Genomic DNA, 25,324 nt, shown 5'->3' with positions numbered 1-25,324 from the left:
AACATAGCTTTGATTTAACCAGTCTTTTCAAAGTACTTCATTTAATTAATGATTAGGTGTGTTATTTTTCTGGAAATACACATCTTGTGAGTTAATATACTCCTGCATTTTGCCTCTAGAAAATTACTTGGGTAAAAAGTTACTGTGCTGTATCTTTTTAACTGTTGGGCCCTGATATAGTTTAATTTCCAAGTGAAATAAACTATATTTATTACTGACCTTAGTTCACTAGTAGGCCAAAGCAGGTTAGCTGGTTTAGTTTACCTGAACAGAAGCTGAAAAATGTGATAGATAGATAGATACATACATGAGAAGTAGGCATGAGAGAGGGTGAAAAGCTGTTTAAGCTAAAGGGTGATATTGGCACAAACACAAATGATTGTGGACTAGTCATGGATAAGTTTAGGTTGGAAGCAGAGGAAGTGTTTCATATGTCATTCCAATCACAGAAGTATGGAAAAGAAACAACAATTTCTAAGGCGGAGTTTGATAGTCATGGGAAAGGTACTGATAGTGAGAGATTAGACATGATGTAAAAGATCCTGTAGAACGAACTCAATTTTATGAACGAGTTGTCCCTGCTTGGGAGAAAAGACAGTTTTAAAGCAGATGTAAAATTGTGTTTCAATATTAAACAGACACAGTGACTGATTATACTGGTAGTCAGACTTGGTGGAAGCTTGACTTTTTCAGAAGCATTATCTTTTATTGAGGGCTGAAAGAAAAATAATGGAAAGACAAAGCTGTAAAGGGTCAGTCAGATCCCTGACATTACAGTGAACTGTGTACATTTGTCCTGTATCATGTATGCAAGTCATGACTGGATTTTTTTTTTTTTTTTTACAAGTTGTGATTAGAGACTCAATTTGGGGGGATCTTTGAAGCCTGTGTGGCACAGTGTATCGGGCTAGATAATCTGCTGCCCCTGAAATTGGTATAGATCATTTGATCTCAATAGAGCTGTGTTGTATTTACAGTATGCTGGGACTTACCCAAAGATTTAATGATATTTTAAAAAGACTTTTGCCCTTGTAGACAGAAGATGTGATAGCAAGAAGTGTACATTGAAAACCTGTAAAGTTTACTTTCCCTTAAGATGGGAGTAGGACTTTGTAAGTATGGCATGAAATACAAGTTGCATTTTTTATTTTAACTATCTGAAAATGTAGATAAAAGGAGGTAAGCTCATCAGTTGAAAAAAATGTTATTTTCACTAGAGAGATAGCTGTTAAGTTGGAACCTGTTTTTTTAGAGCATAATGCATATTCAGGATAGTCCGAGACACTGACAGCTAATAGACATAGGCTGAGCAAAGAGAAAAACACAAAGGTAGGCAGAGTTAAAATGATTTGCCTGAAACCGTGCAGAAAGTCTCTAATAAAGGTGCTGAGTCTGTATTCTTAAATTTCTTATTTGCTTCTTTTCCTTGAAGACCATTCTCCCTCTCTAAAGACAATAATTTGCTTGATATATCTGTGTAAGACTACACTTATTTTGAATGTGTAATATGGGTATTTAGGAGAAAGTATATTAGGAGGAAGCTTTTTCAAAGTCAGTGTGTTTTTGAAAAATTAAAAGAAACGTATTCTAGGGTCAGTGGAGGAAAATTAATTGTTCATGCTATATAAACTTTTCTTACTGTATTTTTACAGCCAGGTGGATTATCGAGCAAAACTCTGGGCTTGCAACTTTTGTTATCAGAGAAATCAGGTAAGAAAATGAAACATTCAGGATATAGAAAATCTTTTTTATAAGGTAAAAGTGAAAATCCTCATTTTTCAAATTACAGTTGCAAACTGAAATTGACAGCAAGAGCATGAATGTGCAGCTATATCTTCAGAGATTGCATTGAGAATTTTTTCATGACAGCAATAGTGAACATCTGTTGCAGAGGAAAGTAGTCCATACATATGTTTTTGGTTTTGTAGATGTTGTAATCTTTTATTCATACTTAATTTCTGTGTTTTTATTTGCAGTTTCCTCCTACCTATGCTGGCATATCTGAAATGAATCAGCCAGCTGAACTTTTGCCTCAGTTCTCCAGCATTGAATACGTAGTACAGGTAAAATCATTAAATAAAACCTTTAGCATCTGTAGCCTTGCAATGTACAAAAAGAATTAATTTCAATTTTATTTCCTCACTGCATTTTAATGTCTGTGAGTCTATATGTGCTTGTTGGTAGATTGAACATTTATGTCATCAATTGCAAATGGAAAACATAACCTTTTATAAGAACACAAAGATGGCTAATAAGACTGGTTTAAAAAAAAAAAAAAGAAAAAACAGAGGTCTCTTCTAAAGGCAATATTTCTGTTAGGTCTGTTTCTTTACCAGGAGTTTAATTTGTTTTTGTGCCGGGGGTCTGCTTACTGCTGTTGCTTGCTCAAACGATTTCAGTTCAAATTTGGCTGACTGATGATTCATCTCTCATTAATCATTTGAATTTAAGTTTGTATTCGAAGGATTATGAGTTAGTTTTAGGGCTAGCTGGTTTAGAGAAAACGGCTAATACATAATTCAGATGTTTGAATTTTAATAGTCATCCTTTTTTAGGATAGAAGTTACTTGAACAGAAATAAAAAATGGACCTAAAACCCAAAATTGCAAACATTTGCAATTGCAAATTTGTAATCTCTAAATTCCATTTTTGGGGATTAAAATTTGTAAGACTTCAGTGAGGCATTCAGATTATGGAAAGAAGAGTGAAGACTGAACAGAATCTCTACTTTTTACCAGCTCTTGTACTGTGAAGTAAAGGGGATATTTGCTTATAGTACAGCAAAATTAGTTTAGAAAGAATAAAAAGAACTGATGATCTCTAGAGTAAAATTATGAGGTGAAATGCCGCAGAATGTCATCAGGTTGGAATATTTTATAATTGTGAATAGCTTTATGATTATTACGCTCACTTGGAGCAATAAAAGCTCATTGTATATTAAAAGATTTATATAATTGGCACAAGCTTCAAAACTATCATGACATCCTGAAAGGATTTTTTCTTTCCTTCTGTAGTAAGCATTTAATTTTTGTGCAGAGTTCATTATGGTAGGGGTTTCGTTCCCCTTCAGCCCCAGATACTGGTTATTACTTGAGAGGGAGCTAAGTTAGATGGAACATTGATGTTATTGGTGTGATTAAAATTAAAGCTTTTACAAAATGTACTTTATGTGTTCATTTTTGATCCTGTAAATATTGCAAGATTTGTTTTTCATGTGATTATATTTGTGTTTCTTAAAGCGTGGTCCTCAGATGCCTTTGATATTTCTTTATGTTGTGGACACATGCATGGAAGATGAGGACTTGCAAGCTCTGAAGGAATCCATGCAAATGTCGCTTAGTCTCCTGCCACCAACTGCATTAGTAGGTCTCATTACCTTTGGCCGAATGGTGCAAGTTCATGAACTTGGCTGTGAAGGAATTTCCAAAAGTTATGTCTTCAGAGGAACAAAGGACCTGTCTGCAAAACAACTTCAGGTAACGCACAAAAGCAAACAAAAAGAAATCATCAAGATGATGATGAAGAGTTTCAAATAGTCTGTAAACAAATTTTGTAATAAAATCTTATGTGTTTGACTACAGGAAATGCTAGGGCTTACAAAAGTAGCTGTTTCACAAGTCGGTCGGGGTCCTCAAGTGCAGCAGCCACCACCTTCTAACAGGTAACGTGCTTAAAACATCTAAAAAACATACCTTGACAACATTGATTTACTGGAAAACTTATGTTTTATGACAATGAAAACAATCAACTGACAGTTGAACCTCTTGATCAGGCACAAATTTACTAGGAGACGAATGGTTATAGCCTGTTTCTTTCCTACAGTTTGTATTGGGAAGAAAAGACTTAATGAGTGATAGTAAAATCATCTGGATGATGCTTTGGAAATGTTGTGAGAGAACGTTATATAGGCATATTATAGATACGTAAATAATGATGCTTCTGTTGGTTGGTATGCTGGAAAGTGTTAATAGCTGTTTTAGTGCCCCTTTCTTATGTGGTTATCCAGTTTTGCCTTCCCTTTTTCTCCCTCTTCCGCTCCTCTCCCTTCCCCTTCTGTCTGTCATTTGGAAATTGCAGATTGGTGTTTGATTCTCCTGTGTATTCCACTGTGATATAGAAGAAATTGATGAACTGATGAAAAAGAGAGACAGTTTTGCAGTCTCTGCCTTCCAATAAATAGCTGCATTTGTAGACAGCCTGTAGTACAGAGCACGAAAATTCTTTATATGTTAATGTTTCTTCTGATCTTTGATTTTCACTGAAGTAGTGAAACTTAAGTTTCTTTTTGAGATTCATAGGTCATCTGCTGTGTTCTTTTGACAAGATAGGGTTCTTTCTGGATAGTGGCGATATGTCTAAGTCAGCAAGTTTTTGTTTTACAGGCTCTTTGCTGAACTTGTTAAGCTAAGTGCTGTGTATGTAGTAATACCAAACTGCATTATCTTGATGAGGCAGAGACACGGCTCTGAATCCAGACTAGAATCTAGAGTTAGACATTGCTAATATATGTCTAATGTATTGCTAGTGAGCAACTGATAAAATTTTTATGTAACAATTTGAATCTAAACTAATTCCATGTATTGGTTTACAGGTTTTTGCAACCAGTGCAGAAAATTGATATGAATCTTACCGATCTTTTGGGTGAACTGCAACGGGATCCTTGGCCTGTTCCACAAGGAAAACGGCCCTTACGTTCTTCTGGAGTGGCTCTTTCTATAGCTGTAGGGCTACTTGAGGTAATAGCTTTAACTACAGTTGTGCTAATATGTAAATAGATAATTTTGTTGCAGAAAAGCTGCCACAATCTATATGTAAAAACCTTAGTAATTGATGCATATTAGATTTGTATGATGATTCTGATGGCTATCACCCCTTACATGCATAGAATAATCATAGGTGTTTATGCATTTTAATGAGGCAAAATTGAGATTTTTGAATTAATGGCAGATTTAAGTTTTGGGAGGGAAAAAGTACAGTTATTGTTAGAATCCTATCAATGTGATAAGTACCTGCATAGCTATTTCTTTTGTTCAATTTGTAGCAAAACCTAATGGTTTTATTTGTCTTTTATTTCCTGCAGTGCACTTTTCCTAATACCGGTGCACGTATAATGATGTTCATTGGAGGACCAGCTACGCAAGGACCTGGCATGGTTGTAGGGGATGAATTGAAGTTACCTATAAGATCATGGCATGACATTGAAAAAGACAATGCTAAATATGTTAAAAAGGGTACTAAGGTAAGAGATGATCATGGTTGATACTTTAGGCATCTTACCAGTAAGTAAACATTTACGTTGCCTGGCACTGTAAAATACTGTTAGTAGTAGCAAATATATGAAGAGGTGGGAATTGTGTGGTGTTGTTTACCTGTCTCTGAATAGTGGTATGTCTTCAGGAATTTCTTCAGAAATTTCAGTATATTGAGTTAGGACTTGGTCTAGCTCACATTAAAGTTCTTTGGAGTGTTTCTCTGGTTTAAGTCAGAAAAGATTTATGTGGCTAAATGGTATATCTCGAGTAAGGCTATCTGCTTCTAAGACAGCTGCTCAAAACTGTCTCTGTAGTTGGGGGAGGGTTAGGCAGTAGAGTTTAGGCATAGTTCATTTCATCTTAAATGTACATTGGGGCAGGTGAACTGCATCCAAAACCTGTTGAATTCATCTTAACTGATTATAGTGGAAGCTTAAAGAATTAGCTCAGTTGCAGGTGCCTGTCATTATAGACACCTGAGATTAGAAAGGTAAATTAAATTCTGTGTGTTGGATCTAGTACTTAATGCAAAGTTTAAAAAGAAAAAATCAAGGTAATTTTCTAGTTTAAATAGCAACCACTGGTCTGTCTAGTGTGAGTCAGGTTCTCAACTGGTCAGAAAAAAACCCCAAGTGTTGAAAATTCCGGTCTTAATTTTAACTTCAGGAAAAAATATCCTTTTAGCTTGTATTAGAATATGATGTGAATAAAGTCTGATAATGTTGTTTTAGAAAAATTTTGGGAGTTTAGGATTTAATGTGAAGATGAGGAGAGTTCACATCGTAAATTGCTATGAACTGTATTTTCATCTTGGATTTAGCATTTTGAAGCCCTGGCTAATCGGGCTGCAACAAATGGTCATGTTATTGACATATATGCATGTGCATTGGATCAGACTGGTCTTCTGGAGATGAAGTGTTGTCCCAACTACACTGGGTATGTGCCTATTCATTTCTAAGTAGTATATGAAGATGCAGTTTTTTACTTTTTAAAATTGTTTAACAGGAAGCACTTACCAAAAACGTTCTGCTACTTTTTAAAAAAACCAAATGCACAAACCCACTCTGATATACTGTGATGGTTGCATTTGTACTGGAATTTTGGAATTTCTCAGCCTCTAGCAATTTTGTCACCACAATTGTGGGTTTAATCAGAAGGGGGTTTGCTGTTTTTCTTTTAATATGATCTATTTGAGGCTTAAATAACATGGATATCTTTTAAACAGGCAATTTATCCTATGCACTGTCACTATTTTTCTTTTTCAGTGTGTGTATATGTAAGCGGCAGGTTTCAGTAAAGATAAGGACCTGTCATCCTTCTTTTTCTTGCTGTTGAGAGTGGTACAAAACCCTGTGTTATTCTTTCTGTCTTGTTTATGCCCTCCTCCTATATACTGTTGTTCATAGGTTCAACTACTGTCTTAGGTGATTATCAGGTGCATCTGTTGCTCCTGATTTTTGCTCCCTCTATCCAGTTCTGCGTTTCAGACATGGTCTTGTATTCCCTCCAGCTTGTGTTGCCATCAGTTCACTTTAATATGATCAAAGCAAGTTCTAGTCTTTCTCATGAAACCACTCCTCTATTTTCTGTCTCTGTGGATGACACGCTCACCCTTCCTGTTACGCAGATCTACAGTCTGGGATAGCTTTTGACCCTTGCTTGCATGTTAAGTATCTCATTCATTTTGTAAATCCTGCCAATTCGTCCTCCATATTTTTTCAAAGACTGTCTTTTCTTTCTCTTTCTGAAAGTCTTTTCTACATTCATAATATTTTCATCTTTACTACTGTAGCCACCTGCTTTAGATACCATTTGATTTTAGGTTAGACTTCTGTATTCAGTCTGGATTCTTTTGCCAAGCTCATTTTTCTTGCTTGTTACTGTTAGCTTTGTCAATACCAACTGCAGGTAAAATTAAACAAAGCATCTTTGCTTATCAGTTTAATAACTGGTATATCTGTGGATAACGGGCCTTCTTAGTTGCCTGTCAATATCTTCATATGACAGAGGATCCTAAGCACATGCTACATATCTAAGCATACCAAGAAGAATGAGAGATGCAGCCGCAGGTTGTGGTGAACATACGCCACTGAGTTTCAGGCCAGCTTGGCCATGCTAATCACTGCTGGATTGCTTCTTTTCAGAGCTGTGTGTATAGCCTTAGCTCGGGAGTTTCCACTGTTCAGGATCTTTATGTTTAAGTTTATGACTTTATCTGTACATTTGACTCCTATTCCTTTTCTGCATCAAACTCAAGCTGTATTTTTCTATATACTACAATGTAATTTTGCTCTTTCTGTCTGCTCTTGTGACTCACCTTACCCTGTTTCTGCTCTTCCAGCAAAACTAGCCTTAATGTATAGTTTGTCTGTTTCTCCTACAGCTGTTCCTATTTTCTATTTGGTTACATCCTGAATACAGAGATGAATTTCTGATTCTGCCCATGTCTATTTTCTTCTGTCTTTGAGTATCCATCTGAAAACTTACATAACTTCTTTCAGGTGTAATGTTTGACCTATTAACATATTTCACTAATATGATTTAATTAATATTTTTGGATGAATAAAAATATCTCCCATTACTATTTCCTAAATGCAGTGTATGATATTTCATGATAAGCGGCAACTGTTGCAGTTACATCCACAGATTATTGCTAGGCATAAAAATAAATCATGCTTCTTGAGCATAGATGTAAGCCTGAAATAATGAGTGAACTACACAAAATAAAATGGTGTGGAAATAAGTTTGGAATATTGAATATTAGAAGTAAACTGACTTCGCATGACAAGGTTATGAGACATTCGTAGTGTTGAAGTCCAGTATAGTATTTTCCCAGTGAAAGATTTTGTTATATATTACAATCACAATGACCTTAAGATGCTGATTGGGCAAGAAACTCACTTAAAAATTTCCTCCCTAACATTGTAGCAAAATATTAATTTAATGATAGTCCATTTTAAGAAGGCAAAAATGTGCCTCACAATGAACTGTCTTCAGTCTTTAATAGAAATAAGCTATATAAATCACATGTGCTAAATTATTGCATAATAAGTAATCTATTTTCACTTGAGGGTTTTGTTTGTTTGTTTTGTTGTTGTTGTCGTCTAGAGGCTACATGGTAATGGGAGACTCTTTCAATACATCTTTATTCAAACAAACCTTTCAGAGGGTATTCACGAAAGATATGCAAGGACAATTTAAAATGGGATTTGGTGGCACATTAGAAATAAAGGTAAGAATACAAAAATGCAGTATGTTAGTGAAACACCGGAATAGGATGGCTATGAACTGTGGAATCTTTGCCCTTTAAGGAATTTTTAGGAACACGCTGGACAGATGTGTTAGGGTTGGCTTGGACATAGCTGTTACTGCCTAGCTATCTTTTTGCAGTTCAGTGATTCTGTAAATGTGAGTTAGGTATAATGTTAATTCCTTCTTACTCTGCATTCACTGACAGCTAAAAGGGAGACTAAACTAAACTAAATGTCTCTGTTAGAAACTCACAATGCTGTGTGTGTAGATTTTGGTATCAGTAGTGAGTGTTTCTTGGTTTTAGGTCCAGGTTCTCTACGTAGTCCAGGACAGGTTTCCTTTCATTTTCCATCCTTATCAGAATCCACTCTGGCACTTTAACAATGTTCATTTTCACCTCCACTCTTGTGAGAATCTTAGAGCTGAATGTGCTGTAGGTTCAGGTACTGTCTTCCATGATATTTCTTGCAAAATAGTACAATCCTGCCTTGTAGAAGAATATGGGGCTATTTTCTTGTTCAGTAAAATTCTGTTTAAGTTTTTACTACTAGGACAAATAATTGAACCCTCTTTTTTCATGTATATGTTCTTGTGAATTTTGTTGGAAGATCCTGGAAAATGCAAAAAGGGAGCCCCAGTTCTAGAGGGATGTACAAATCACTTCAAACAGGAAAATGACATTGGAAGAATGTAAATAAATGGATTTTGCTTTTAGCTAAATATGTTTAGGAGATAAATTCATTGTGGGGTATGTACAGGCTTATCTTACCAGTCTTCAGTTGTAATCTCATCTTGTGAATATTTTAATTCCTTTGCTAGAAAATAGACATTATCCAGTATACTTTCTAGGCTCTCAGGTTTATATATAACAGCAGCTTTTCTCCATGTTTTAATTTATGTTCATGCTATTGTTTCAGATGTACTAATTGGTACAGCAAACGTACATAATTAAGTGTAGAAAGTGAGCACATGAAAAGTTTCTCTAAATGTATCAAGCATTATTATATGTACAACTTTTCCTAAAGGTATCAAGAGTCTGATATGCATTGCGGTTTTCATTAACTAATGGTAAAATAAGACTGAATTATTCTTAGTGTGGCATATTAATTTATCTTTTTCTTCTAAATATGAAGACTTCAAGAGAAGTAAAGATTTCTGGAGCGATTGGACCCTGTGTCTCTCTCAACTCTAAAGGACCTTGTGTCTCAGAAAATGTAAGTAAACTTCACTGAAAATGAAGGTAATATCCTACTATGGAAAAATAGGATTTAGGAATTCTGGATTTGAAGAGAGGCTGAAACTTTTCCATAAATGGAACAAATAGTGTTCACTTTTTACCAATTTTAAATTAAATACATGCAAGGGCTGTTTTTTGGATAAGCTCCTGTTCACTGCTAGGTTAGATTCAAGTTGTATTAGACATTGCAGATCCCTTGTTACTTGTTTAAGTTTGTCCACTGAGTGATTGCTTTAAAATTATCACAGAGAAGTTATATGCTGGCGTAGCAGAAACCAAGTAGAAAGTGAGTTAGCGTGCCTTATTGTTAAAATCAGAGCTATGTCCTTTTATCCAAAGTGAACCATAAAAATCCTTTGTTTAGAAAGACTGAGGGAACAGGAGGACACAAGACCATGGAAACATCCCCTTTATCTTGACCCTGTCTTCCCATTTGTGTAGCTGATTCTCCAAATGCACATTTAATTAATTGATTAGAATATCCAACTATTACGGGCTCCTGAAGAAACTCCTTTACATTTACATCAGACTTAAATCATCACTTATTTTCTTATCAAATAATATTATTACAGCTTAATTTTGCATTTGATTACTAATCAAAAACAATTTTTGCAAGTAACGTCTTACATTTGAAAAGTCTCACTTTTGTTCCTAACAATCTGCGTAATAGAGCACTTTCCAGTATGAAAATGCTTACAAATGGCCTGCTTTAATCAAGCATGTTTCATGCCTAAATTTTCCTTGTATTTATGATTGCATCTTTGTGAACTAAAAATCTCAATATAATCAGCATTTTTTTTTTTCTTAATGGTCTGGTACAGATTATCTTATTTCATCACCTGAAGGACTGCATATATTACAGTAGAAGTTAAAAACCCAAAAAACAATTAAATGTACATCTCCTTATTTAAGCTACATATCTAAATCATAGGAGGTAATAGAAAATTTAATTGTGAATTCATGTCTGTTGCCTTGCAATTATATCATGATTAATTTCTATTCCGAAAACCTTTTTGTTGAAATTACCTGAATTAAAATTTTTGAGGTAAAACATATGAATAAAATGTAGATGCATGCAGCTCGTTTAAAGTGGTAACTGGACAATTATTCTAGCCATAATGCTTTTAACAGTGAATACAAGCACAGTGTCAATATTGCTAGTATAATTTTCCTTGAATGTTTTGTATGGTTTCACTGGGTCCATTATGGATGACTGATTATTTTAATTGGTTTCACTGGGTATTTATGTTTGGATGACAAAAAGGAATTGTCACTTGAAATACATCACTGTCTGCATACAGTTACCTCGTTCGTTACTAGACACTATGTAACTACATACTGTATACTACATAAGCTATCTACTTGGAAGTTTTACTGATGTGCCTTAGAAGAGTCATTTCACTTGCATGTGCTTCTTACCTCTTCTCTTGGGACTTTTTAAGCAAAGTCTAGTACTTTTTCATTTTTCTGACTTGCTTTTTCCATTTTTCTAATGCCATCTCCTTGTCTTGCTAATGTTTTAATCTTTTGCAACTGTCTCCTTTTTTAATTATTCCTGCATCCAACGCTGCAGTTGTTTTACAAGAGTATTTGTCTGAGAAGCTGACAGAGTGAGCAGGGAGAAAACTTGTGACAGAGTAGTCGTAAACAATTACCTGTAATGGCCAGATGTTGTACTCTACAAACAAGGTAATACTTCTGGTTTGTAGAAGTATTATAAAATCTTTCTACAGGAGATTGGAACAGGAGGTACTTGTCAGTGGAAGATTTGTGGACTTAATCCTACTACAACACTTGCACTGTACTTTGAGGTGGTCAACCAGGTAATAAATATTTGTCTACTTGTCTACTAAACACTGTAATTTTATTATATGTGATTGCTGAAGCCTATATTTTTGTGTGGTTCCCTCAAGCACAGTAGCAGGGATACAAACGATGTTGCCATTTTCTGTTGTCAAAATTTGGAGGTGGACACTAACAGCTTAATGATGAGCTAATCTTCTTGAATATGATGAGAACTGAAGAGCTCTACAAATTTTGGATAGAGTTCATAATCCAAGTCCACTTTTTAGTTTCAGAGAAATGAAATACATGTACTTATTAAAATGTATTTCAGTTGCAATATATGAAAATACTGTAATCTGTATATTTAAAAATGCTTTTCAGTATTTCTCTGATGTTTTAGTTACAAGTTAATTACTCCATAATGTTACATTTTAATTTATGCTTTAGTTACTCAGTGTTTTTAAGTAAAGATTGGCTTCATTGAAATGCGTCGGGGGCATATAGCCTGGTTTCCCATCTACTAGGAAAGAGGATAAAAACAGGACAAGCAAATGTGCTACTTCCGTCTAGTAGTTTCCCTTCTTCCAAATATTTGAAGCTCAGACACTATGTGAGCTGACTGTAGTTTCTATATATTTAGTATGCTATATTGCATACTTTATAATCTATGCAAAGGTTTGAAAACTTGAACGTACTTTAGCCATTTTTCCTTTTACTTTTTGCGTATTTGTTTTGGTCTCATTTTATTAGCAGCTCTAAAACTGGTCTGGTCATGGTGTGTAATAGTTGATTTCAATTGTCCTTCTCTTTTGGAATGACTTACCTTGTAAGCAGCGTGTAAACCTGTATTTCTACTGACCAGAGTTTTGAAATTTCCGTTTACACCTGGATTCCAATCTCTACGTTTCGATGGCACTTTCTGGGATTCATTAATCAACATTTTATAGTAGTATCAGTTTTGTTGCCCTGTAATTCTAGCAAATCACATGATGTTCAAAGAGAATCTAATGAAATCAGCAATTGTAACACAGCCCTTTTGAAAGTGTTGTCTCTGTAAGGGTATGTGGAAGGAGAGAGCATTAGTTGCTTTAGGGTTATCTGGTGGAGGCAGCAACTGCTCCTAATGTCCCTTAACAGTCTCCAAGTTTAGCCATGTTTAGTAAAGGTACTCAACATAATAAAAGCACCAGACAATGCATTCATATAACTTGGGCTGCCTATTGTGAAGAATTCTATCATTTTCTAGTAATTCGTTTATACATTTTTGAATTATACTGTAAAATCTTGAGATTCCCCTCCATTTAATTTTTTTTCCTCCTGTACTTAGCACAATGCTCCCATTCCTCAAGGAGGACGTGGTGCAATCCAGTTTGTGACTCAGTACCAGCATTCCAGTGGACAGAGACGTATCAGAGTGACCACAGTTGCCAGAAAGTATGTTTTGCTTGTGATGAATCATTTTTGAAAAAGCTTTTAATCTTTAGATTTTATAACCAGTCTATTGTTCTGGGATATGCGGTGCCACAGGTGGTGAAGGCATGATCATACCTTTGAGACAGTTGCCTCTCTTGTTCTATGGGCTGTTTCTTCTCTGAGAGGTTGCAGTGGCTGTATAATGATGTTATGGGAGTGCTCTGAAGTAACCCAAGTGATTCTAGATGAAGAGGAAGCTTTGAGTGAAATTCTATGGCATAAACTGAGGAGATGGTTGGACTTAGGGAATGGCAAAGATCACTTCATAACTTAACTTGAGAGTGCTAGCTGCAGTTCAGGGGAGTGGAAATACCTGTTCTTGCATGTATGACCTTTACCTGCAGCTTCCTTGATTCAGTTTACTTCACAATTTTAGAAAGTGGTGTTTAATATTATGCAGGCATTTTTCAATGTCCAATGACATTTCCTTTAAGCTGAAGGAGATTATTGATTGGTTAATTCAATGGAAAATTCAGTTTATCAAAAAAAGCATTGCCCTTACTATTGATATGAATATCTTGTTAACTTACATTAGTTATATTAGTAAAATCTTCTTGGCGACTGATAAAAGGACAGATTAATAGTTCACCTTGTAAATTGAAAAGAACAAGCAAGGTACGCAGGAAAACTTGCTAGTATGGGAATGTGTGATTCGCTTCATGGACAGTGTTTTCTGTAACTTACCTTACATAATTAATATTTTTTTAATAGAATAACTTTTATAAGTGGCATTATATTTTATTTCACTGGTTGCATGGCATCTGTACAAATAAGGGACGTTTGTAATTAAAGTATGGTTAACTGAGAGGCTGCTTATTTACACCCTGTAGATTGTTAAAGCTCCAGCATGAGTTTGTTAAACTGCTAACACTGCTTCCTTTGCCTTAATGTTGAAGGGAAATTTTGAGGTTGGACATCTTTCCTTTCACTGCGATGCAAATACTTGTATTTTGCTTTTGCAGCTGGGCAGATGCACAGACGCAGATTCAAAACATTGCTGCATCTTTTGACCAGGAAGCTGCTGCGATTCTCATGGCTAGATTGGCAGTGTATAGGGCAGAGACAGAAGAGGGGCCTGATGTGCTTAGGTGGCTGGACAGACAACTTATACGACTGGTAAAAAGAACTATATTAAAAGAGTCAGATTGGTTTCTTGTCTCCAGACATATCTTACTCATATTATATTATATTCTTAAATGACTAGTGTTCAGTGATTTTTTTCTTTAAAAGTAAAACAAAACAAAAAATGAACTGAATGCTTCATTTCCACTAGTGGGTATGCAGAATTAACTAAGATGTTCTATTTTAAATGGAAAAAAGAGCAGATATGTTTTTAGTTTGTTTATTAATGTTTCTTCAGCCCTCAGCAGTTGGTAATTGCCAGCAATTGAGAGAAATTCTAGCATGAGATTAGCAGAAATTAAAGCTTTCTCTACTTTCTGCTGCCTGTAATGATATTGTAGATGAAATATTTTTAGCAAAAAAAAAAAAGTCAAAGTATCTAGAAAACCATATGGAATTTCTTTATTTTCAAAAGTTCAATTTTCTGAGTTTTTTTATTTCTTACTTGTGAGTAGTTATTAATAATTTAATTTTAAACATGTTCTCCAGAGCTGTTTAATCATCTAACTCTGCTTAGCAATTTTAGAGAGGGGAAAAAAAAAAGCATTAAAACCTCATGCTCAAGGGAATCACTGCTTGTTAAGAAAAAAACTTACATCAGTGTTTTTGCTAGGTTTCTGTTTGCTTACAAAGCTGTAAGCACCTCAAATCATGTGTCTATTAAAAACAAACAAACTTACAGTAACTGCATGACTGAGCAAGTATGTTTCTTAATGTAGATAAATTTTTCTTTTACTCCAGTGTCAGAAATTTGGAGAATATCACAAGGATGATCCAAGCTCTTTCAGATTTTCAGAAACCTTTTCACTTTACCCACAGGTGAGTAGAAGGAAGGTGTGTCTATAAGGGATAAAGAGAGAATGCTTAGTGAAGGAAGAGGCACTGTAGCACAGAGTAAAATAAGGCTGTACACTGGATACCAGCATGAAAAGAACCCCTGCCCCCCGCTACTGTCTGGCATGAGACATTAGGCAAATCACTTCTGTTGTCTGTGCTGCTGTGTCCCGTTTTGCCCTCTGTCCTTACAGCTAAACTTCCTCTAACTGTGTGTATTTTTTGTTTCTCCTATAATGGAATCCTCATCTTACCTGAGTTTGTAATTCAGATAACGACACTGTTTTTTTAAGGGCAGTTTTAATGAAGACATTCAGAAAACATGAGAAAAGATAGGGTTCTGCTTTGTTGTTTCTTTCCTATATTTCCTTTCACTTCTGGTGAAGTGAACTTGAGCTTGACTATATTAAACTTTGAATATTTTCTTTGCTAGTAATCCATTCTGATAAATTCCTCCATTCTAATAGCTCCTGATATGTTGCTTTTGGACTCTTCATAGACTTCCATGATATTTCTGTTCAAGTTATCTACCAATCTGTCTCAAGGTGTTAAGTGTTGTGGAGAGATTGATTCAGCAATGAAAGGATTTGCTTTTTCCATTTTACTAATGAAGTTCAACTTTGCTGTGGTTAATGTTCTTTTTTTCTGTTCACATGCTATAAATTACCTTGTGTGTTCAAGCACAGCAGCCTCCCTTATAAGAACAGTAGAACTTACAGTAAAGAACGGGTTTGGCAATATTCAGTCATACTATTTACCAGTTAGTACTGGAGAAGAAGAAATATTAAACTTTCCTCTTAATTCAAAGCTGCTTTGTAGGTTTATCCATTCTGATCTCTCTGTCTTACTCTCATGAGAATACATAAAAATTGGCAAAGGTGCATATACAAGTTAGAAATGTTAAAGGACTTGGAATTCAATTTTGTTGTGGCATTGGTCTCATGTAGTTTGTGGAAAACATTTCTCTCCTTGTACAACTCTCCTTTTTATCTGTGAAAGTTCAAACAAATGTTTTTTGTTTTGCAGTTTATGTTTCACTTGAGAAGATCTCCTTTCTTACAAGTTTTTAACAACAGTCCAGATGAGAGCTCATACTATCGTCATCATTTTATGCGTCAAGATCTAACCCAGTCGCTTATCATGGTTCAGCCGATTCTTTATGCCTACTCTTTCAATGGACCTCCAGAGGTATCATTATATATAACATAATAGTAGGTTAAAAGGTGCTGTTTTGAGAGAGAGATGATTGTTGTCCTCACTGTTACACGTTATAAAATGTGTTGGTTAAAATTTATTGCATGAGAAAGAATATTTATTTAATATAGAACATACTATGAACAGGGCGTATCTCAGAATTCTGATGTAGCATAGTCTTGAGAACAAAAGTCACTTTGTGAAGAGATGATGTTTTAAACTAAGGAATGGTGGGGTTTTTTGTTAGTTTTTGAGAGCTATAGGAGTTTTGTTTTTGTGGTGCCAGAATGTAAACATCAACAAAAATGTTTTTATTTCAAAATGTACTTTTTCTGTAGAGTTTGAAAGAAAAGTTGGGGTTTTTTTGAAATGTACAAAATTCCTTCTATCTTAACGCCCTCATCCAAAGCTTCTAATTTTGATGTGGTTACCATTATGTATAGATTTGGTACAGAACCTTCCAGCTGACCTTATCATGGCACATTCTGTATAAACCTAAAATAAAAAGATGATCTTCCAAGAAGCTTGTGAAAGAAGTGTAAGATAGGAGACAACAAAAGTAGTCTGATAGATAAGAGAGAGTGAGGAAATGGTAAGACAGTGAAAATAAACATAGTAGGCAAGGATCTTGGCAGGTTGGAATTCTAACTTTTGTTAAGATTTTTTTTTTTTTTTTAAGACTACGTCATGGGGATAAAAAAAAAAAGACTTAAAAGTGGAGTTTAAATTTAAGTAGTGAGGTGGTTTGTGAAGAGCTACTCACAGATGTAAGATCATTCTCCCATGTATGAATAACAGTTAGTCACATGGGTGATGCAAAGAAGTATGATCAAATGGGAGCTGACGCCTCAGTGTGGAATGAGTAATAATCTTTTTTTTGAGTCTTGGAATAGTTAATATTTTTGGTATCCCTAATAAGACTGATCCAATTAAATCATATGGTACTGATTCAATTAGATTAATATAGTGCCAATATAGTGTCACTGCCCTTAAAAAGGTGAATTAAAACCTTAAATATTACATTCGATTTCATAAATCATGAGTATTTACTATTTACAGTATTGGTGGATATAATAGTAATAATAGCTGCAAGGACAAGACTAAAAAAACCCAAACAACCCACAACCCCCAAATCGTATACTTTAATAACTATTGAATCTTTATACATTGAAATATCATTCAAAGTAATGGCATTGTATAGGTAAATATGGAGGTACTTGAAAGAATAGAAAAGTGCATAATAATGAAAGAGGTTTTAGCTCTTGAATACGTTTTTTATTACTTTCATGAAGTTATATATTCAGAATCAGTCTGGGTAACTTTAGAATGAGATTGTGTGGGTTGCAGATGTGTAACATGAAAACGAGTAAATATGGAGCTGTAGTAAGTGAAAAAGTTCCTAAGATTCAGTGACTGATTCAAAAAGCTGGTAATGCCACCTGATTGCTCAATTCTGCATCAGTTGGTAACTTTTTATTTATTTTTAAACCTTAGCCTGTTCTTCTGGATAGCAGCAGCATTTTACCAGATCGCATTCTCCTTATGGACACCTTTTTCCAGATCCTTATTTATCATGGAGAGGTAAGATTTGTCATTTCTTACGTAAATATTCTTTTTCTGTAGGAGTCCTACACTATGAAAGTCAAGCCCCAGTTCTAACGCACTCCAGTGCTTGACCTCTCCATCTGCATGGCTGATTCCAGACTCCTAATTCTTGTTTGTAATTTGGTAACCTAACATGCCTTAACATAGATACCTGACACTACTTGATGTTTCGGTCCTGTTTGTTATGATGGGTTTAAGATGAATTAGCTTTGATATGCAGATTATTTGTTTTAGATCAGTATTTTTCCAACTTTTGAGAATGTTATTCCTTGTACCTCCCCCTGCTTTTCAGTCATTTATTTTAGACCTCTAAATTAGTTCTTCAGGGATAGGGAGTCAGAACACCAAGTTTTGTAGTCACCCTTTATCTGCGCTGTCCTGGAGGAATGAAACTGCTCCTGGCAGTTAAGTAGATAGACATTCCCTAGTAATATAAATATAAATGCTTGTGACTTGCTAGTGCTCTGCTTCCCTGGAGGGATTGAGCTGCTGCTTTTTACTGCTTTGCAACTGTAAATGGTTCACAGCTGAGAGTTTGAGAAACACTGTTCTGGATCATGTCCTCATAGCTGCACTTTTTAAAATAGTTACTAAACTTTAACACTTCTTCAGTAGAAAAATGTTCTCTATATTTTTATAAGATTTTGTCAGGAAGCAGCAGGGGTGAGCTGCTCCCTGAGGGGAGGGGAACAGGGGAGTGAGCATGATTGCAAGGCAGGCAGAGGCCTCACCAATGAGGACCTGGCCCCACACTACCTGAGCAACGCGAGCAGAGCAGTTTACGGACAGTAGCCAGGCTCAGCCTCCAGTCTGGATCATCACACAAGTCGATGGGGATGAGGCAGATCCCAGTTTAAGCCAGGTAGTCAAGTCCCTGGGTGGGGGTCCAGATGAGTGGGGTACGTGGCCAGGTACAGGCACGGCTGCAGTGTAGCTCAGGCAGGAGCCAGGAATGAGCCTCAGCTTAAAACAGTTGCCAAGCGAAGGAGGGGGGAACCCCTACTGAGGCTCCTGCCAGGTCTTTCCTAACAACAGCCTGTATCAGTGAGCTGACCTTGAGCAGCCAGCTTCACTCCTAGAAGGTTGGGAGGCGGCGCTACAGGCCCTGAAAGATAAATGTCAGTATAAATATTTATTTCGTATGTGTCATAGACATGCATATTAGAGAACTGTAAATAGTATCCTTGACCTCATGAACTAAATATTTAGCACACAAAGGATGACAAAAAAAGGAAATACAGATGGACCACAAATTGTTAAGAGTTTAGAAAAAAATCTGGTGGCATGTTACTTGCACATCTTGGCTTTTAAAAATTAACTTGCATGCTATAGGGCAGAAAGGGGTGAGTGATAGAAAAGGGGCCAGCAATGGCACATTCTCCTCTGAAAAGCCCTGTGTATCCTCTAAGAAAGATTGGTGAATCAGTTCTAAACTTCTTTCTTCCCCCTGTCCCCAGACCATAGCTCAGTGGCGTAAATCAGGTTACCAAGATATGCCAGAATATGAAAATTTTCACCACTTGCTACAAGCTCCAATAGATGATGCCCAAGAAATTCTCCATTCCAGATTTCCAATGCCCAGATACATTGATACGGAGCATGGAGGAAGCCAGGTATGGTGAAGTATATATTATATAATCTAGGAAGTGATGTGTTAGTAATGTAATGACATTTTTTTGGTAGTAAACATGCATTTCTGTGCTAAAATATATGTAAATTGCAAGTGAACATTTTGAATTTTAAAGCTTTTACAGAGCCAGATATTTAATAGTAGCTTTTTGCCTAATTTGTGAATACTGTTTTTACCATACTGACTTGGACTCAGATTCCTTGTGTGAGGTGTGTAGGACAAAAACGATAGTACTTGTCAGGGTCTCTGTACCAATACCAGAATTATTCTTTGTGTTATTTTTTTGACACTTCTTAATTAATATCTTACTGATACTCACATTTGCTTTGCTAGTGCTTAGAAAAAGACAAAAACTTACTTTCTGCTGCATTGAAAAGTTGTTAGCAGTTCTGCATTATAGCTATAGAATCCAGGGAGTTGCTTTATTTATAGAGGTGCTACTTGCCCTTCCGAATAGGTATCTGTGCACGTTTTTATCTCCAAATAATAGAAATGACATATTTCATACACATGTAATTTTTTCTGAGTAAAAGAAACTTCTATTTGAGAAGATTAATTTATTACCTGTGTTTTTGTTTTTTAAAGGCTCGTTTCCTGCTTTCAAAAGTAAATCCCTCTCAGACTCATAACAATATGTATGCATGGGGACAGGTAAGTATGAATCTGCTGATGAAGCTGATATGCATGATTTTCTTTTTCCCTATTTCAGAAGTCAAGTGATATATTGTGTACATATAAGTAATAATGCCAAGTTTTGAAACCGAAAAAGAAATGCAGTTTTGGCCTGATGCCACCAAAATTGCAAAAGTTAAGAAAAATGGATTTTGTTGCTTCAGACAAAAATGATCTGGTTTGCTATTTTAAGCGTCTGTTAGACTGCTTTCATGTCTAGCCATCTTTCTTGGACAGATACCTTGACATTCCTTAGAATGAGAGCAGTTGCCACATGTAAAGACTAACGGACCTTTTTGCAATAGGGGAAATAAATGTTGAAGTTAGTTATGAGCAAGAACTGAAAAGTATGCCAGTACCAGTGTACTGATGTTTTCCAGAATTTCTGTGGCCCGGGTGACCAAGAATCAGTTTTTCAAATCTTGTCTTTAGGAAGGAAGTTATGTAAGAGTTCAAAAGTTAAACTTTCTGGAGCAGCTTGTATTCTTGAACGTTGCATCCCAGTTTCATGTTCTCCTTCCACATTCAGCTTTTATAGTGGGAGGAGAACACTGCTGTGGGTGAATGCTAGTGCAGTGTCATTTTCTCATGCAAATGTAATGGCATCAGACAGTTGAAGCTACATATTAACTGTACTTATAGAGTATTTTGCTGACAGGCATACAGTGTTCAAGTCATGAGAGAGAGCTCTGTAGCAATTTTACGGCAGTGATTTTTGTCAGGTAGGTTTTATCAGGGTACGTTTTCATAGGGACGTATTGGTTCTAATGAAGCTTCTGGCAGTGAAGAGCACTGAGATCCAGAGTGTAAATACTTGAAAACTTTTTACTGAGTCAGGGACAGCATGATTTGAACCCAGCTCTTGCCTCCAAAGTCAATAACCTAACGAGCAATCTGTTAGTGTCTCTCTTCATCATGTTTCCTCCACAACATATGCACAAATCCTGTAGTTTGAAAGGTATTGTTTTTATCTAAACGTTACCCAGAAATTTTTGAAGTTTTGACATTTCCAAAAGTACAGGACAACTGTTTCCTGCTCATTTAATTTGTAAGCAAATGAAACAGTATTCCAAATGTAAATGCAAATACAGAACAATTCTTCAATTGATCTCTAAGAAAATTGTTCATGCTGGACAAGTGACACTCTTTGATACATCTTAGAAAAGACAGCTTTCCCTTTTAATGTTGAAAAGAATTCAGTTCTAGGGTAACATAAGAAATGGTGTGTTAATCTCCCCAGTAGCGTTGCAGCGTGTTTGCTCAACTTAATGTACTCCTGTGCTTGCAGGGTTTTTTGTGAACAATGTTGAACCAAGTACAAATTATGAAATGAGAAATGTAACTGTTGGGAGAAAATTTTAAACTGAATTTGTTTTGCTCTTGTTTTTCTCATGAGCTTCCTGGATTGTTTAATGTAATTTTATTTTGTGCATAACTTAAGTCTACAGAAAAATGTGTTAGTCCACATTGACCTGAAGAGGGCACCCACACACCACTGAAACTGTGTTTCAGGAGGTGATGAATTGGCTAGTTTGGCTTTTAATATTGTAAGTAAAGATTTTTTTTTTTTTTTTTTTAAACTTTAGCAGGTAGGTGCCTTATATAGTATAGAAAACATTTTCAGAAAATAATGGTAAACTTTTTATACAGCTCTATTATGTTGGTTAGTCTTTGAAGATGCGGTTGAAATTTTCAGATTATATCGGATATGACATTTATTTGAGAATGCCTTTAGTTTCAGCTCTTTTAATCTTTTTTGTCTTGGTAACTATGGGGAGTTTGCAGTTTGAAACAAAAGAAGAGGTCAATGGCACAAATCCTATCAAATGCCCAGCTAGCTGTCACCAAATCACTGTTAATTAAATTTAAATTCTCATTGTATGCCTTAGATCAAAATTTTGAATGAACAGAAAACAAAACTTAAGGTGGTCTGTGAAAAAACAAAGCTAATTCTCATGTACTTTTCAGACTTGTACATTGTGATCTTGCTGGTTTTCACTTTATTCCCCAGCAAATAAAATACTCTGCTACCTTACCTACTGGAATGAAGGGTTGCCAGTCTTCAGAGTAAAGCTACTGCTGTTGGTGGTAGCAGTGGTGACAGCAGCTGCCTGTGTACACATGTTGGATGAGGTGTTCAGCTTCAGGAGTAGAGTCTATGCATAGGTTTTAATTACCCTGGATTACCACTAGCAGTCATCATGAGGCATTTCTTTTCTTAGGGGTCTGTCAGCTCCTTTGGTGGTTTATTTACTGGAGGATGATGTACTGTCCTTCCATGCATAAGACACAAGGTGGTAAATCATATCCTGCCCCAAAATTAAACTACTTGTAATTCCCTTGTGGCTTCTTAAATAAGAGAGCTCAGGCTTAGCATTTGGCAGGCTTCGAAGTAGAACATCCTTTATTCTCATCTTGCCACCATCAGCTGATAGATAATTTAGTGGGCCTTCCCTGAGAGTGGCTGTGTATTGTGTCAAGTGTATTGCAGTGATCTAAGAACTCCTGCTGCACCTGGATTTGTCCCTTGATTGTTAACCGAGAACTGGTTTTAGCCAGTTCTCAAAAAGGGGCACCAGTTCTAAGCATCCTCGTTAAGACTTTCATGTCTGTGTTTTGGAAGATTTTGTAAGAGTTCAGACAGCTCTGATTTCATTTGGAAATATGGGTGCTTACTACCTTTGAGAAGGTTGAATTGTTGAGATTTATAGGAATTCTTCCTACATCTGTAAATGGAAGTAATGGCAGATTGGTTTCAAAGGAGTTAAGAGAGTTACTGTGTAACATTTGCGGAGTTGCCAACTGCTGTTTTATTTAGACTGTAAATTTGTTTAAAAATAGTGATTAAAAGATGACCATTTTGAACTTCTTGGATTTCGGAAAATTACTTCTGAGATCAAAAAGTAAATTGCAAAAATCAACCCAAAAGGTTTTTTTTGATCTTTAGTGATCTGATTTTGCAGTGGCATGACCTTCAGATGTTGTTTTTGGTGTTTCTCTAGCACAGAGCTGTAGGAGAGAATTGGCCCAGCTTTCCTTGAGAAAGCTAGTTGACCTTTGCTTGGTGTCAAATCAGACCCTTAGTGGATTTCTTTCCTCCTTTCACCATTTTGATATGTCTGAGCTTCACTGACAGATACTGATTTGTTAGTTGTCACTTCCATGTTTCTGTTTCTCTCACCTTTGTCTGCTCCACGGAGGTAGAAATGATACAGGAACTGTGGCATGGAAGTTTTATTTACTTTTAAAAATTTGTAAGTTAGTATTTGGCAGCTGTCAAAAACTCTGAGTTTTGTATGGCTGATGTAAATATCTTGCTATACTGCAGCTCATTGCTGTATGCATTAATATGGAAGAGAGTGTAGTTGCGGTTTATGCCTGAATTTATGTAAACATATGAAAATTTATGTAAATGTACGGTCTGCTGTCTTTTGTCAGAGGATTTCAGCAATGATACGCTTCTAAGGTCTTTCTAAATTTATGAAGTGTTTATTTAATGGAACGTATTGTGCCTTAAAATGCTTTTTCTTCACAATGAGTATAATCAGTTCTCCTTGTTTCCTTTTATTTTATAGGAGTCTGGAGCACCCATTCTTACTGATGATGTCAGCTTGCAAGTATTTATGGATCATCTGAAGAAACTTGCTGTCTCTAGTGCTGCCTGAGATTCTGCAGTGCATTAAAGGCACAGATAAGCTGTAGCTGTAGCCATATTTCAGCTTTTTCTCCTTTACCCTTTTCCATGTCTCTCTTGACAGAATGCTCTGATATGCACAAGCTGCCTGACTAAATGTAAAGCAGTGTTGTTTTCAAAGAGCTTTTGTTATCAGCAAATGTTTTAATGTGAACTGCAGTTTGTAAAAATGACAGGTAGTAGATTAAATTAAGTTATAATTAGAGGAAAAAGAACAGTCATTTTAATTACTGTGATACTATAATTACTTTGAGATCATTTATAACAACTTTGAGATGTGATTTCAGTTTCCTTTTTAATGGTTGAGGTTGATTCTGCTCTGCACTACAAAGGCACATTGAACAATAAAGGAAATCTTTGGTGATGTTGGGCTTTCCAGACTGCCATATGACTACTTTTACTTACTCAATTTGAGCACGAAGTGAACAAAGAAGCAACAAAAAGCATATAAAAATAGTATTAACTCAGTCTTTTGACTTAGGCTGCCAGACTTTTCTTTCCTGCAGAGATAGTACTGTTCATGTATTGTTCATTTTAGGAGTATTTAATTTCAAATATTTCTTCCCACTTACCCTACTTGATTCTTTGGGAACAGAGTTTTTCTTTATTTCCACAGAAAGAATTTGAACTGAAAAAGTAAAAAATCTGCTATTGCACAAAATTTAGATCCACAGCTTGTATTTTTGACAAAAGTATCTATTACCAAACACAGTAACAGATGAATATGCTCAAAAGTTAACACTTTTAGCTTGAGCTAAGAAGTAATCCTACACTACCAAAATGAACTAAGAGTACAGCCTTGATTTTTGTCTTGGCAAGTATACTTTTGAAAAAAAAAATATATTTACCTTTTTTATTACTGCCTTATAATGTTATTACACTAATGCATGGCACTGCACATCTGCTTTTTGTTTCTGCATCCTTTTTGTTATGAATTCAACAGGCTGTAGTTCTTGTTGAAACAGTATTATATAGAATATGATGTAATTAATTTGATATTTAGTTCCTGCTTGATTTTTTGGGGGTGGATAAATTAGTAGGCTTTCCCATTTACTTGTTGAAGTTTACACATAAAATAGATGTTTACATAGGTAATACAACATTTTGATAAGTAAAGATGTGAAATGTGTTAGCGGGCAATAAAAAATTGTGCCAAGTCTAAAGGAAGAGAGCAAGTTTTGACATAGGAAATTCAATCATATACCGGTGTGATAAGCATGAGGGTTTTTTTCTGTTTTCTGTAAATTCTCAAAGACTTGATTAAATCAATTGCTCTCCATTTCTTTGATGTAAATGAGATGAGCTCCTTTTGCCTCAATACAAATAAAATACATGTTTTTCTCTCACTTTTTGTATTTATTGTGCTGGTTTCTGTTGGTGCTTGAAATGAAATGTGGAAATAAAGGTAGTCATGATAAAATTTAGAATAATTTCGCCACTTTTATTCAGGTAATAATTGGTATCAAACTTGTTTAACTTCCAGAGATACTGAACTGTTCACACTAGTGGCAGTTTAGAAGATAAAAATCCAGTAGCCCTCTTGGCTTTGTTTTGTTTTAGCTAATAAACAGCTT

At 35.6% G+C, this 25,324-nt stretch overlaps 1 protein-coding gene across 3 annotated transcripts in view; it reads left to right on the top strand.

Annotated features, from left to right (window-relative positions):
- SEC23A (SEC23 homolog A, COPII coat complex component) overlaps positions 1-25,096 on the top strand; it is a 30,241-nt gene extending 5,145 nt beyond the window's left edge. For all 3 annotated transcript variants that reach the window (XM_050897022.1, XM_050897021.1, XM_050897023.1), the window contains exons 3-20: positions 1,653-1,710; positions 1,977-2,063; positions 3,240-3,476; positions 3,582-3,661; positions 4,592-4,736; positions 5,081-5,239; positions 6,073-6,188; positions 8,361-8,484; positions 9,638-9,718; positions 11,475-11,564; positions 12,854-12,960; positions 13,962-14,115; positions 14,863-14,940; positions 15,982-16,143; positions 17,644-17,730; positions 19,212-19,367; positions 19,970-20,035; positions 23,632-25,096. In XM_050897022.1, the coding sequence (XP_050752979.1) occupies positions 1,653-1,710; positions 1,977-2,063; positions 3,240-3,476; positions 3,582-3,661; positions 4,592-4,736; positions 5,081-5,239; positions 6,073-6,188; positions 8,361-8,484; positions 9,638-9,718; positions 11,475-11,564; positions 12,854-12,960; positions 13,962-14,115; positions 14,863-14,940; positions 15,982-16,143; positions 17,644-17,730; positions 19,212-19,367; positions 19,970-20,035; positions 23,632-23,721 (2,077 nt within the window). In that variant the 3' untranslated portion in view covers positions 23,722-25,096. The remainder of the gene's footprint in view (positions 1-1,652; positions 1,711-1,976; positions 2,064-3,239; positions 3,477-3,581; positions 3,662-4,591; positions 4,737-5,080; positions 5,240-6,072; positions 6,189-8,360; positions 8,485-9,637; positions 9,719-11,474; positions 11,565-12,853; positions 12,961-13,961; positions 14,116-14,862; positions 14,941-15,981; positions 16,144-17,643; positions 17,731-19,211; positions 19,368-19,969; positions 20,036-23,631) is intronic.
- The last annotated feature ends 228 nt before the right edge of the window (positions 25,097-25,324 follow it).

The sequence above is a fragment of the Gymnogyps californianus genome, chromosome 5, assembly GCF_018139145.2.
Source record: "Gymnogyps californianus isolate 813 chromosome 5, ASM1813914v2, whole genome shotgun sequence".
Lineage (NCBI taxonomy): Eukaryota > Metazoa > Chordata > Aves > Accipitriformes > Cathartidae > Gymnogyps > Gymnogyps californianus.
The sequence above is the reverse complement of the archived record's forward strand: the minus strand, read 5'-3'. Positions and strand labels throughout refer to the sequence as shown.